The sequence below is a fragment of the Lutjanus erythropterus genome, chromosome 15, assembly GCF_056507025.1.
Source record: "Lutjanus erythropterus isolate fLutEry1 chromosome 15, fLutEry1.hap2, whole genome shotgun sequence".
NCBI lineage: Eukaryota > Metazoa > Chordata > Actinopteri > Lutjaniformes > Lutjanidae > Lutjanus > Lutjanus erythropterus.
In genome coordinates this window covers 3,035,639-3,049,386 of record NC_139331.1, presented here as the reverse complement: position 1 = coordinate 3,049,386, position 13,748 = coordinate 3,035,639, and the positions used below count along the sequence as shown (strand labels likewise).

Sequence of the window (13,748 nt, the reverse complement as noted above, 5' to 3'; positions counted from 1 at the left end):
GGTCCGTACGATGTAGGGGCAGTCCTGAGGCCATATCTTCAAGGGGGTCTTGACAGGTCGATGTGGGCGGGGCTTATTACAAGATAAACAAAAAATAATAATTTCTGCCAAAGTATAACACTTAGGGCTTTGAAATTTTATGGGTACATGTAGAGTAGGACTCAGATCCTGCCTAGCGAAAATCGCGCGTGTGCTCCACTAGAGGGCGCTATAACGCATTTTTGCCTATAACTTTCACATTTTAAATGACACGTTGAAAAATCTCATATTGCCGTGTTCCCTGAATAACGCTGGATTTTCTGACGTAGGCCCCGCCCACTTTCGCCGAAAATTCTCGTCGCTAAGACGCCGCATGTCCGAAACCTACTTTTTCGAACTCCTCCTACAGTTTAAGCGCCATCTGCGCCAAACTTTGCACATACGATGCCTAGACGTGTCTGATCTAAAGTTATCAAAAGAATTGTGGTAGGACAAAAAATGCGCTAATTATAACCGAACTATTTTTTGGCTAGCTTAAAAAACGCATGTTGTGTCATATTTCGGTCAAACTAAAGTCTTTTGACTTCAACCTTGACACGGTGGTTCCAGAGGTCATCCGCACACTCTGTGCCAAGTTTGGTGCGGATCGGCCAATAGGGGGCGCTACAAACCCAAAAACATCGAGTTTCCGAAAAGTTGCTCGGATTCCTACGAAATTCGCTGTGCATGATGTGGACTCGCTCCTGATGCCAACCGCCAACTTACGTAATGATTGGTCAAAGTGGGCGGGATTTATTACAACAAATCAAAATCACCACGCATTCTGCCTTTGGCACTAACAGCGCACAATCACTACAGTGAATACTGCAGCTCAGCATCGGCCTGTGTCCTGACAATTGCCCTGAACTGGAAGACCGCGGCTCGGACGACGGCGCGCGTCCCCGCGATCGCCCCGAGCCCCGCGTCCCTCGGGGCCCGCGGCGGCGGGTTTCGAGGGCCGCGGGGACCGGCTCGCGCGGGGAGGCTTGGCCCCCGTTCATAACTGCTTGCAGTTCTAGTTATTATTTTCTATTTTTATTCTTCCGCCACTAAAACTCCTGCTGCAGGCTAAACCGTGCAAGGTAGGGCGGTGCAATTTGGAGGGCTGGCCCACACCCCCGCACGTACCTCAGACGCAAAAAACTGCACACGTCCGCCTGCAGGGGGCGCTATAAACAAGGACAACGCGTTTTGGCCTATAACTCCCACACCGTATGTCGCACATTCAAAAACCTTATATCCCCACATTCCTTCAATGGAGCTGAGTCACTTTGTAATTGGCCACGCCCACTTCCGCCTAAATAATTTTTTCGCAAAATCGCGAAAACTGGCAAACCTGCTTTTTCGAACTCCTCCTAGGGATTTTGTAAGATCTGCACGAAAATTGGCCCGGACACTCTTCTGCTGGTCATGAGCTAAAGTTATCAAAAGATTTTTTTTGGGTTGAAAATTGCGCGAATTATTAACGAACAAATTTCCGTAGCTAGCTGTAAAAATGGAAAATGTTGCATATCTCGGTCAAATTAAATGCTATCGACACCAAATCAGAGATCCTTGGTTGGCATGAGACTGGGAGCGTATGAGCTGAATTTGGCGAATGTCGGCGCCTAGGGGGCGCTAGAGATATGGGAAGTTTATATCTCTAGAACGGCTGCACCGATTTCTACCAAATTTGGTCCGTACGATGTAGGGCCAGCCCTGAGGCCAAAACTTCAAGGGGGTCATGACAGGTCAATGTGGGCGGGGCTTATTACAAGATAAACAAAAAAAATTAATTTCTGCCAAAGTATAATACTTAGGGCTTTGAAATTTTATGGGTACATGTAGAATAGGACTCGGATCCCGCCTACCGAAAATCGCGTTTGTGCTCCACTAGGGGGCGCTATAACGCATTTTGGCCTATAACGTCCACATTTGAAATGACACGTTGAAAAATCTTACATTGCCGTATTCCCCGAATAGCGCTGGATTTTCTGACGTAGGCCCCGCCCACTTTCGCCGAAAATTCCCGTCGCTAAGTCGCCGCGTGTCCGAAACCTACTTTTTCGAACTCCTCCTACAGTTTAAGCGCTATCTGCGCCAAACTTTGCACATACGATGTCTGGACGTGTCTGATCTAAAGTTATCAAAAGAATTGTTGCACAACAAAAAATGCGTTAATTATAACCGAACAATTTTTTGGCTAGCTTAAAAAACACATGTTGTGTCATATTTCGGTCAAACTACAGTCTTTTGACTTCAAACTTAAGACGCTCGTTCCAGAGGTCATCGGCAGACTCTGTGCCAAATTTGGTACGGATCGGCCGATAGGGGGCGCTACAAACCCAAAAACATCAAGTTGCTCAGATTTGTATTAAATTCGCTGTGCATGATGTGGGTTCCCTCCATTTTTGCCTATAACTTTCACATTTTAAATGAGACGTTGAAAAATCTCCCATTGCCTTGTTCCCTGAAAAGCGCTGGATTTTCTGACGTAGGCCACGCCCACTTTTGCCGCAAATTGCCGTCGCTAAGTCACCACATGTCCAAAACCTACTTTTTCGAACTCCTCCTACAGTTTAAGCGCCATCTGCGCCAAACTTTGCACATACGATGTCTAAACGTGTCTGACGAAAAGTTATCAAAAGAATTGTTGCACACCAAAATATGCGCTAATTATAACCGAACGATTTTTTTGGCTAGCTCAAAAAACGCATGTTGTGTCATATTTCGGTCAAACTACAGTCATTTGACTTCAAACTTAACACGGTCGTTCCAGAGGTCATCCACAGACTCTGTGCCAAATTTGGTGCGGATCGGCCGATAGGGGGCGCTACAAACCCAAAAACATCGAGTTTCCGAAAAGTTGCTCGGATTCCTACGAAATTCGCTGCGCATGATGTGGACTCCCTCCTGATGCCAACCGCCAACTAACGTAATGGTTGGTCAAAGTGGGCGGGATTTATTACAACAAATCAAAATCACCACGCATTCTGCCTTTGGCACTAACAGTGCACACCCACTACAGTGAATACTGCAGCTCAGCATCGGCCTGTGTCCTGACAATTGCCCTGAACTGGAATGCCGCGGCTCGGACGACGGCGCGCGTTCCCGCGATCGCCCCGAGACCCGCGTCCCTCGGGGCCCGCGGCCGCGGGTTCCGAGGGCCGCGGGGAACGGCTCGCGCGGGGAGGCTTGGCCCCCGTTCATAACTGCTTGCAGTTCTAGTTTGTGTTGCTTTCCTGACTGCCAGCTGCCAGGTCCCCACACAAAAGATGGACAAACGCACAGGTGAAAAATTTACTGTCTTCATGCTAAATCTTACTCAACAGCTTGAATGCATCTGTGGAGTAATAAACTGTATGGTCCTGATTGGTACAACCACCCAAAATATCTCTTCTTCAGAAGCTGATATTGCTGTTTGACCTGCTGCTCTGATAAGCAGCTTCTTGCATTTTTAGTAATATTATCTCTCAGTAATGTTAGCTAACATTGCCGGTTCTAGTTGAGAATGAAGGAATTGATTTATGGGCAAAATTCATCCAGAATTTCAGACAACAAAAGAGGTGGATCAAACCCCCAAAACACAACAGCAACTTTAAAAAGCTCAGCTAACAAAAGTTTATTACACTGTAATAAGCAGCATCAGACATTTTTCACAATGTAATGTCTCTGTATGTTACGTTAGTTAACTTCAGTGGTTCTAACAAAGAATTATGTGGACTAAATTCATCCACACTTCCACAGATAACACCTGCCTGTGCATCACTGCATGATAGCACTTTGCAGAGCTTTAAATGAAGGACTATAACTGCTCCTCATCTTATTTGTTGTTAAGCCGTGCATGAAATAACATAAAAGGCATATAAATTTGCAGATCTAGGGTTTCCTCTTGGACACAAGTGTGTGTGTGTGTGTGTGTGTGTGTGTGTGTGTGTTGGGGGGGGGGGGGGGGTTCAAATTAGCTAACATGCATAACTCATGCATCAAGCTAAACAAATTGGTTTCTGCAACATAACAACACAAGTTAAACCAGAATTCTCTCTAAGCACATTTCTATCTCAACACACTATCTCTGCTGAAGAAAGTGCAAATAAATAATGTCGAATAACCTTCATATATGATGAAAAAATCAGAATGAAACACTTAGATTCTGTGTGTTGACTAGATGTAGGGTAGTGCCTCTCTGTACAAAGATGTCTGAGCTGTTATTGATGCCTTCTATATAAGCAGCAGTCATCAGCTCAGCTCAGCAGTGGAGAGGAAGTGAGCGTGAGTGAAAGCAGAGCAGTGGTGGCTGGTCTGTTTAGATCCAGCCATGCCCCTCTTGTCCTAGCACAACCCCACTCTCTTCCACGTGTCAGCCAGGAACACTTCCAAAACCTCAGATTTACCCTCTGAAAATGCTGTAGCCATGCGTTCAGCCATGCAAAAACACCCAGGCTGCCTGAGCTCATGAATAATGACTGAGGATTTTCCACTTGCTGGCTACAAGTTTTATGTTTCCTTATAAGAAAGAGTCATTCAGTGAAATGAGGCCAAAAAAGTCCAACTGAGAATAAGATTGCAGTTTCTTGTGGCGTTACTGTTTATGCAATTTACAAGCAAACAGTGATTTAAGTAAGTGAAAGTAATGTACAGTGGTAGAACAGTGACATAGTATGATAAAACTCATGTGGAAGAATTATTCTAAACAGATTTACTCAATTTGACAATAAATAGACCTAAATTAAACAGTAAAAAAATGTGTGTACAAGACTAATAGTCGGTTATGTTCAGTGAGGATGAATTCAAAGCAGTGTTTTGAGCTAAATGCTTATGTCAGCATGCTAACATACAGTGAAAATGAAAATGATATTGTAAAATCCTGATTTTAGCGGGCGATGTTTACTACGGTTGCCACCTTAGGTTAGTGTGTTAGCATGTTAGGATATAGTATTTAGCACGAAACACAAAGTGCAACTGAGACCAAGACCAAAGACTAAAGTATTGAGCCAGCTGAAAATATGACCTGCTGCTGGCACTGTTGGAAAAGTCAGGTTATCACTAACATCAGTGTTTCCACTGCAGGTACGTTCCCCCCAGGGGCTAGGAACCTTTGGAGGCATGTCCACCGCAGGGACCATGGCCTAAATTAAGTCCCAGGGACATTATTTCAGCCCCCAAAAAGTCACTACTTTGGTATAGTACTGGGGCTGGCAGTGCTCAACATTTCTGATTGGTTGAGTAGTCTCAGCATTTCATTTCAGCCACCCTTTTCAAAAATATGCAACCGCAAACCACTTTCACTGTGCTTCAACACATCATCATGGAGTTACAGAAGAAAGCATATGACAGATGGACCGACATCAAAGCCCAGGTATTACTAAGGACTTTTGCTGAGGCCAAAAAACAGCAGGCAACCCATGTTGTATAGTTGCGCATAAGAATAACATGTACAAACAGTCATCGCTTTTCAACAGACTAATGTGCATCATCTTCTTGGGTCTTTAGACCGCAGTGGAAATGTAGACAACTGTTCCTCTTGGGTAAGATTCATCCTTTGGGGACTTTAACTTTCTGGACCAAATGTCATGGCAACAACCAATTAAGGTCTGGTACTAGTGTGGCTAGAATGTTTAACTTACAAAGTCAATTTAGACCTAAAATACATTTTTCTGGGAAACTTGGGGGCAACAAAACAACAAAACTGAATCACAGCAACATCTGGTAAAGAGTGGGACAGACAGCCCATCTGACTAAGGCATTATTTAATGGTTGCGCTGCTGTCAGACAAAATTAGCATAAATACAGGCTAGTGACAACAGCTCTGTTGTGTGATCGGTTATATCAGCATTTAAAGTGAGTGACCATGGGGAAAGTTAAGCCATGTTTTCACCAAAGGAATTTTTGCCAGACTCTTGGAACCTTTGGAGGAACTCCAAGGGACCAAGGTTTAAATTAAGTTCTATGGACATTATTTTACCCTCCAAAAAGTCCCTGCTTCAGTCGTAGTACTTTCCACAAGTACAGGAACTTTGTACATGTGTTTTTAATGGTTGAGTATTCCCAGCATTGTATTTCAGCCTCAGTTTTTAAAAATCTGCAGCCGCAAACTAGTTCGTTTTTTGTTCATTGCACTTTGACACATCAACAGGCCCTTTTCCACCAAACTAGCTCTGGTTTCTGAAGCTTCCTGGAGCCTTGGTGTTATCTAGGAACCTGCCCGCGTTTCCACCAGTTTTGGTTAGAACTTTTCAGGTTCCAAAACAATTTATTTTTGGCAGAAATAGTAAGAACGTTTCAAAATTAGATGAACAAACGGGAACTGGGCTTGTTCTGTGTTGGTGGAAAAGGCCTAGACATGGAACAAAAACATTCTACAGATGCACCGACAATGAATAACTGACATTGATGTTGTATAGTCGTGCAAAAATGAAGTGTAAAAACAGCCGTCACTTCTTTATAAGTTAGTGGACTAATTTGCCTTATCTTCTCAGGCTGAAATACAGATAACTGGCTGAAGGAACATTCAGTCCCTTAAAAACTAGTTCCTGGGACAAAAAGTTCTTGGCACTTTGGGTGGAGACATGGCTTTAGAGACAATAGAAAGTTGTTCTTGTAACGTCAGAGCTAAATATACAGCAGGGTACTCTGCTGACTGTCAGTCTGTTACTACATGACTTCATGTTGCAACAACACAAAGTGCAGAAAAAGTGACGAGAGCTGCATACTTTCTAAAGACGGTGTACATGAAGAGTAGGTGACAGATTTTGTTTGAGGTTTAGTTTACTGTTGAAGGACATCTGTCAGTGGAGTGTTGATCATATCATTTATCAAGCACACACAAAGAGAGTAGCTGCTTTTCTCTGCAGTCTGACTTAATGTAGATGTACAACAGAATCCAGTCAGTGTTCCCTTCCACTGACCAGACAGGCCACTCAATATGAATTATTACAGCTCTAAACCAAAGTTATACAGTTGAGATTGTTCACTCAAGGCGGTGCAGAACCATGACTGTATAAGGCCTTCTGAAACTCTCAAACGTCTAAACAGAAGGAGCTGAGCTGTGGACTCGCAAGATCTCAATATAAAACAAATGGTCATTTATTACACAGACAAATATAAGGCTTTTATGAGCCTGTTTCTACAGTGGTTGTGTTTATGTCTATATAAATGGATTATGTGTGGGATACTACAATGTTTTGTTCTTCAGATGATGACTGCAAAAATCTGTAAAACCAAAAATATCAACAATCGACCCACCAGAGGTTCCAAGTCAGGACAGAGTCAATTCCCAAGTCCTAAACTTTGAGTTTTGAGTCCTAAACAAATCATAATGTGCTCTTCAACAAATGGAATGACAACTCAACAACAGAGCTTTGACTCACCGTTCTTTGTGCAACTTCCAATATTGAACAAAGTCTCCGTCTGTAATTTCAGACCTGCAGGTTTTGCAAACTGCAATTTATTTTTTGTTGACCACCATGTAGTTTTTGTACACAAATGAAATCATCTTTGGTATCATTTTTTCCCACTGGAGCTCAGTAATGTAAAGTTACTTCTTCATAGTTCTCTCCTACAGAAGACTCAAGTCCAAGTGAAGTCACAAGTCAGTGTTTAAATCAAGGTCCAGTTGCAAGTCTTTTTTAATTTTGTCGAGTCTAAAGTCAATGAATTTGTGTCTCAAGTCCAATTCCAAATCATATGACTCAAGCCCAAACCTCTGCAATCAGCTGATAAAACAATTATGATGGCTCTAATTAGTCTGCACTTATTTTTCTATGAATTCACAAACTGTTGGAACTTTTTGTCCTGAGATTTTATGGTTATTCAGTATTCCTATAATTTTCAAGTTGTCAGTGAAGCGTTGACAACTGGGAACATGAGCGGTTTATTTATGAGGCTGGCACAGGCAGGTCTGCAGGCGCTCTGGATTGGGATGTTCTGGTTTGATGGGCTGCTTTTAGCATCAAACTGCAGCTTATTTCAAAGGGCATGTCAAACAGCACTGAGATAAGACAAGACAAGATCCTGACGCACAGATTACACATGTAATTGCTGTAATTACAATGGAAACTGTGAGTAGAAATTCGGTCATGATTTTGCTTAAAGGGACAGTTCGGCCCCAAGATCAAAACTACATATTTTACCCCGGCCTGTAGCGCTATTTATCTATCTAGACTTTTTTGTGTGAGTTGCAGAGTTTTGGAGATATCAGCTGTGGAGATGTCTGCCTTCTGTCCAATATGATGGCACTAAAAACAAATCAGTGTCTCTTTCCAGAAATAATGACCCAGTTACTCACAAAAATCCACACACCTTGTTGTGAGCAGTTTCATCTACTTGAATCAGAATTTACCAGAACTAGTACCTTGTTGTGAGCAGTTTCATGTAGGAACTACTTTATTTCTACCAGAAAGAAAGTAGTTCCTACATGAAACTGCTCACAACAAGGTCTGTGGATTATCTTGAGTCATCATTTTTGAATTATATTTTTTGGAGGTACCACAGAGTTTTATTTGTAGTGGTTTTTGGGAGACCTACTGTTTTCGTCAGGGAAGTGCAAATTCTGCAATATTGGATGCTGCACTTGGCCACGTTGAGACGGTTCTTAGAAAGAAAGACAGTCAGAACCAGGAGGTCAGACTCTTAAAGTCAGAAAACTGAACTGGCTGAGAAAATTGTTCCCGGTGCGTCTCTAATGAGTAGTCTTTTAAACGTGGTATGCTGTTATCTAGAAATCAATGGAGCAGCTTCTTTGAAGTATGTAAGTGCTCTTCTGGACAGGCGGTGGTCTTTAACTTGACTGACTGGTGTTTAAGTGCAGTGGCACACAGAAGATCCTCACTCTCACTGACAAAACCCTACAGAGTACAGGCCGCCACAGGTTCAAACTGAGGTTAAATATGCTATAAATATTGTGACAGGAGAGAGTGAAAGAACAGGGATGAGCACCTGCACATGTGGGAGTGTACGCACACACAGTTGTGGTAACAGCTGTGAGGAGACTGGACCTGAGACACAGAGGAATGAGAGGTATGTGGTCTGGAGAAGTGCTAACTGTGCAGCGGCTCCCATGACGCCCTGCGGTGTTTCCACTGAAATAAAAGATGATGAGGATGTACAATATCTCCTGCAGCCTGAGGTCATCAAGTGATTTATGTAACACCTCTCTCTGACATGTTATGTGCTGATTACAGCACATTTTCAATGACAGTTGTCAAAGTTTGGCACAGTGATATTTGTTTTAGCCATAGGTTTACCTAAAAAGAAAGTCCTTGTTTCACATTTTTATGCATTAACCCTGTTATTTTTAGTATTTCTGTATTATATAATGTACTGTAAAAGGCCATCGAGTGCAAATTTAAGAAACATTTACAGGGTTCTCCTTTTTTAAAGATGGAATTTCCAACCTACCAACCAACCGACCGAGCTATGAAGATATGCTAGCAGCAGTTGTAGTTTCAGCCAGCTAAGAACTTTTTTTTCTATTCATTCAGAGCTTTATTTTAACTTGGAAATACATTGAGGTAGAGACCTCATTTATAATACATCAGATTAATCTCTGTTACCGTTGTCATGTAAACTGCATCTGGTCTGTGCCACAAGACAGACACAGGTGTGCAGGACTAGGTGAAAGGACATAATCAGCAAGAACGCTGACTGTGTTTCATCACTAGATTAGCTAGTTCTTGAACTGGTTCCATTAAAGACTCTTGGTGCTATCTGGCTAACCAGCAAGTGTTATCAACCGAGGGCAATAACCAAACCACAGAAACAGAACCAAATCACAAGTTTTGAAAAGGGAAAAATGTTTGACAAAACAGTGTTACACTGAGGTACTGTAGTGCTGCAGAGGTGACCTGGATGATAAATCTTGTTTCTGAAAGACAAGTTTGTTTGGTACAGACCTAAATATCACCTCATCACAATTTTAATAGATTTTTTAGGGCTGCAGCAATTAATTGATTCTAAAATTAACTATTCATGTCAACTATTTTGATAATCGATTAATCATTCTGAGTCAGTTTTTAATAAAAAATGTCTAAATTTTCTGATTTCGGCTGCTTTGATGTGTATATTTTCTGGTTTCTTTACTCTGTGACAGTCAACTGAAAATCTTGGCTTGTGGAAAAAACAAGACATTTGAGGACATGACCTTTCACAATTTTTTTTAACCCTTTTCTGACATTTATGGGCCAAACAATTATTAATCAAGAAAATAACTGACAGCTTAATTGATAATGGAAATAATCACTGCAGCCCCGGATTTTTCTTTTTAGAAAAAAAAAAGAAAATTGTAATGCAGAACTGATCAATCCCACTGATTGCATCACATATCGTAATTTTTTTTTACCATATCATTCAAGCCTAGACTCTGTTGCAGCATGCATGTTGCTTGGTTGAGTAGTTGTGTGAGCTGCTTTATTGTTAATGATATTAGCTTCAGTGTTGTATGTACAACGTGTGCAGCTTAGTTGATTTCCTTGACTTTCATCCATGAGATCTTGTACATTGTGTATTGAATCTGTGTAAAACTTTAGCACAAGACTAGAGCATCAGCTGCAGGGGGACCCCTGACTGCCACTGTCACACACTGATGGAGACCTGACCTGTAGAATATGACATGCCCATTTTGGTTCTCACTTCAGGTCAAGGCAAACCTGCTATTTTTTGGTTGCAAATGGGAACCAACATTTAAGATTTAGAACAAATTCATTTTCGGTTGAAATGCTCTGAACTATGCCAGTACCATGGTGGAAAAGGCCTCTGAGAAATGTGTTAAATGTATTGTGAAAAGCCTCGTTTTTACTGGTTGGCTTCTGGAGCCAAAGTCGGGTCTGGCAATGAACTGGGGGTTTGTGAGTGTGTACTTCACCACACAATTTTCAACTTGACATTTTTGACTTTTTCATATATCCTTTTACTATCTTAACCCAGATTACTGGGTGCTTGGCACTGGTTTTGAGGCGGGGTACACATGGACAGGCTGCCATTGTATCCCAGAGCAACACATTCACACAATTTAATACAAGGTGTAAAAGGGTTCATTTACACCTGATATTAAAATTCAATACCTTCTCCCGATTGCTGTGTGGATTGCATTTAGACCTGCCTAAGGTCCAAAAACAATGCAAGTCAAACCACCTCCAGATGTGGGCGTGTTCTCTCATCTCATCATCTGGATGAAGATCACATTTTAATACCAGGTGTAAACGGGTTGTTAGAGGTACTCATTCACCTAACGTGCATGTCTTTGGACTGAAGGAGGAAACCCTCACAAACACGGACAGAACCTGTAAACTGCACACAGAAAAGGCTCCAAATAATGATTCAATAAGAAGTGGAAGTTTTCCTAAATAATTTATGAGCTGATAATTAGCTCTATATACTGCAGTTCATCTCTACAAATGCTTGGAAAGTGTTAAACCATCTGTCTTAAAGCGAATACTTTTGAGTGTCAAATTCTGTAAATAAACTTTATAAGCTAATAAATTAAAAAGAAAAGTTTAAGAGTGCACAATAACAAGTGGTGTTTCCAACTAAAAAAGGAGTGGTCAGTGTGTGTGGAGGCCAGAGGAAGAGCAGATGCTGATGATTCTCCTGCCAACGTGGCAAAACTCAGGAAGAGCGAGAGAGCTGGAGAGCAGGGAATATTTCAGAGAGTGGATCATCCTGTCTTCACACATAATGCATCCCCAGTGTTATTGCTGGCAGGGAGACGATCCAGATGAGGGGAGCATTCCAGCAGGCTGCCCCTGCCAGTGAACACCTCCAACATGGAGCATCCAGGATCAGATGCCTGGGCTAATGAGGGAGGGAAGACAGCTCAGGAAGGTGACTGGACTTATGTGGAGCGCTGATGACAAGGATCAGAGCCAATGAAATGTTGGCAGCTGATATGAATCTCACTAACATGACTAACAGCTGTTTAAATTTAGAGTTTGAGGACATCACTGCTGGAATGACCTCACTTTTCCTGCAATATTCTCCTATGATGATACTAAGGGAAATACAGTATTTCAAATGTCTAAAAAAATGATATCTGTGTGTGAAATTTCTTTCTGTATGTCTTCTACGTCTATAAAACAGAGGTGAATGAAATTTAATTTGTGCTGCTAAAAGCTCTAAAGAGATGTGTACTTGAGCTCCGGGAAATTGTGTTGGGAGGTTTTCAGATTTCATAGATGTAGAACAGAGGTTATTTCTGATTAGATTTGAGCAAAACTACGGTTAAAATAAATTAATCCAGATTTTAAAGAGTGACATTAATTGGAAATTAATCAGAGCTCAGAGTGCCATTAAAAGTTGATCTCTGTGTAGTAAAGTTTATTAATGTAAATGAGTTTTAATCAATATGGAGATGCTTGCTTAACCAAATTAAAATAAATAAATAAGTTCAAGTGCTGTCGGGACCAAGATGTGGGTGGTAGCATTCTGGCTGTTCTGTATTCCTTAAGAAAACTCTTCATTGTTAGCTAACTAGCTAATAAATTAAAGAAATATTAGATGGTTTTCTTCCTAAAAAGTTAACAAATATTACATTGTTTGCTTGACAGCTAAAAATTTAGCAAACCATCATATTGTTGAATTGATTTTTTTGATATAGCTCAATGCTAACATATGGAAATTCCCACTGGTGTGCTAAAGGAAATTAGCATCACGATTGTGGTGACATTATCTTAACAAATGAATCCACTTTACTTCCCATGCTAAACATAAAACAACATGTGTGCTCATATTTCAATGAATATATTTCCTCTGCTCTGTGGAAACAAACTAGAAGCTGCTGACTTCACACTGTTAACTCAGTCTGTTACTCTGGCTTCAACACTCCACACTGACCGGCAACGACATCCACAAAGCAAAAACTTCAAAACTTTAACTCAAACCGCTTTGCATGTTTGTTTGTTTTTTTAAATATATATTATTTTCCTATGGAACTAGCTTGCTGATTAGTAAATAATTCAAAAAGTGTTTTTTACTACTTTCAGTATAGAAATGATGGTGCTGAAATAAAACTCAATAAGACTGACTGACATGTAATGTGAATTGTTGTTGTAAATATCAGCTAGATATATAGTCTCTAGAAGTGTATGATTCAACTTTTCCCATGGTCTAGAAACAACAACCTAAAGTTGCAATAAATTGTAATATTGAATTGCAATACTTAAGAATCCCAATTATCATGATAGTATCACATCAGGATTTAAGTGTATCATTCCAGTCCTATTGTTTGCTAGCTAGCTACAAAGATGGTTAGCCTAGTTAGCCTTCAACTCCTTTGAGAAAAATCAATGGAGCAATATGGCTAAATAATGGACAGCACAAAAAAGTAAAAAGAGACCGTCTCGCAGTAACAGGCGTTTTAATGCAGTGGTTCTCCACCTTTTCAAGTCGTGACCCCCAAAATAATCAGGCTGGTGTTCACAATCCAACCCTGTCTGCCTGAGACTGTTCAGGGTTTAGTGTTTGTGCTAATGCTGAATGTCTTTTACGGGCTGCGGTGTAAAGAGTGGTTTAAATTTAATCTTTCTTCATTTTAAGCTGGTTTTACAGGTTGCTACAACATAACCTTAAGTTAAACCATGACTTAAAAAAGGTTCCTTGCTGGTTCAACCTGGCCTAAAAGACTGAAGTGCAGTCGGTCACTGGCCTGTTACTCACCAAGGGTCCTAAAGGGCCTCTGCTGAGGCACCAAGGAGAAGAAACCAGGCTTCAGGGCGTTTGTGATGATAACGTCAAACAGCTCTTCAAAATCCTTCCTG

The 13,748-nt window shown here is 41.2% G+C and overlaps 1 protein-coding gene across 1 annotated transcript in view; it reads right to left on the bottom strand.

Annotated features, from left to right (window-relative positions):
* Positions 1-13,748, bottom strand: part of nt5dc1 (5'-nucleotidase domain containing 1) — a 105,051-nt gene that overhangs the window by 27,918 nt on the left and 63,385 nt on the right. The window contains exon 8 of the mRNA XM_084737124.1: positions 13,648-13,745. Within this exon, the coding sequence (XP_084593250.1) occupies positions 13,648-13,745 (98 nt within the window). The remainder of the gene's footprint in view (positions 1-13,647; positions 13,746-13,748) is intronic.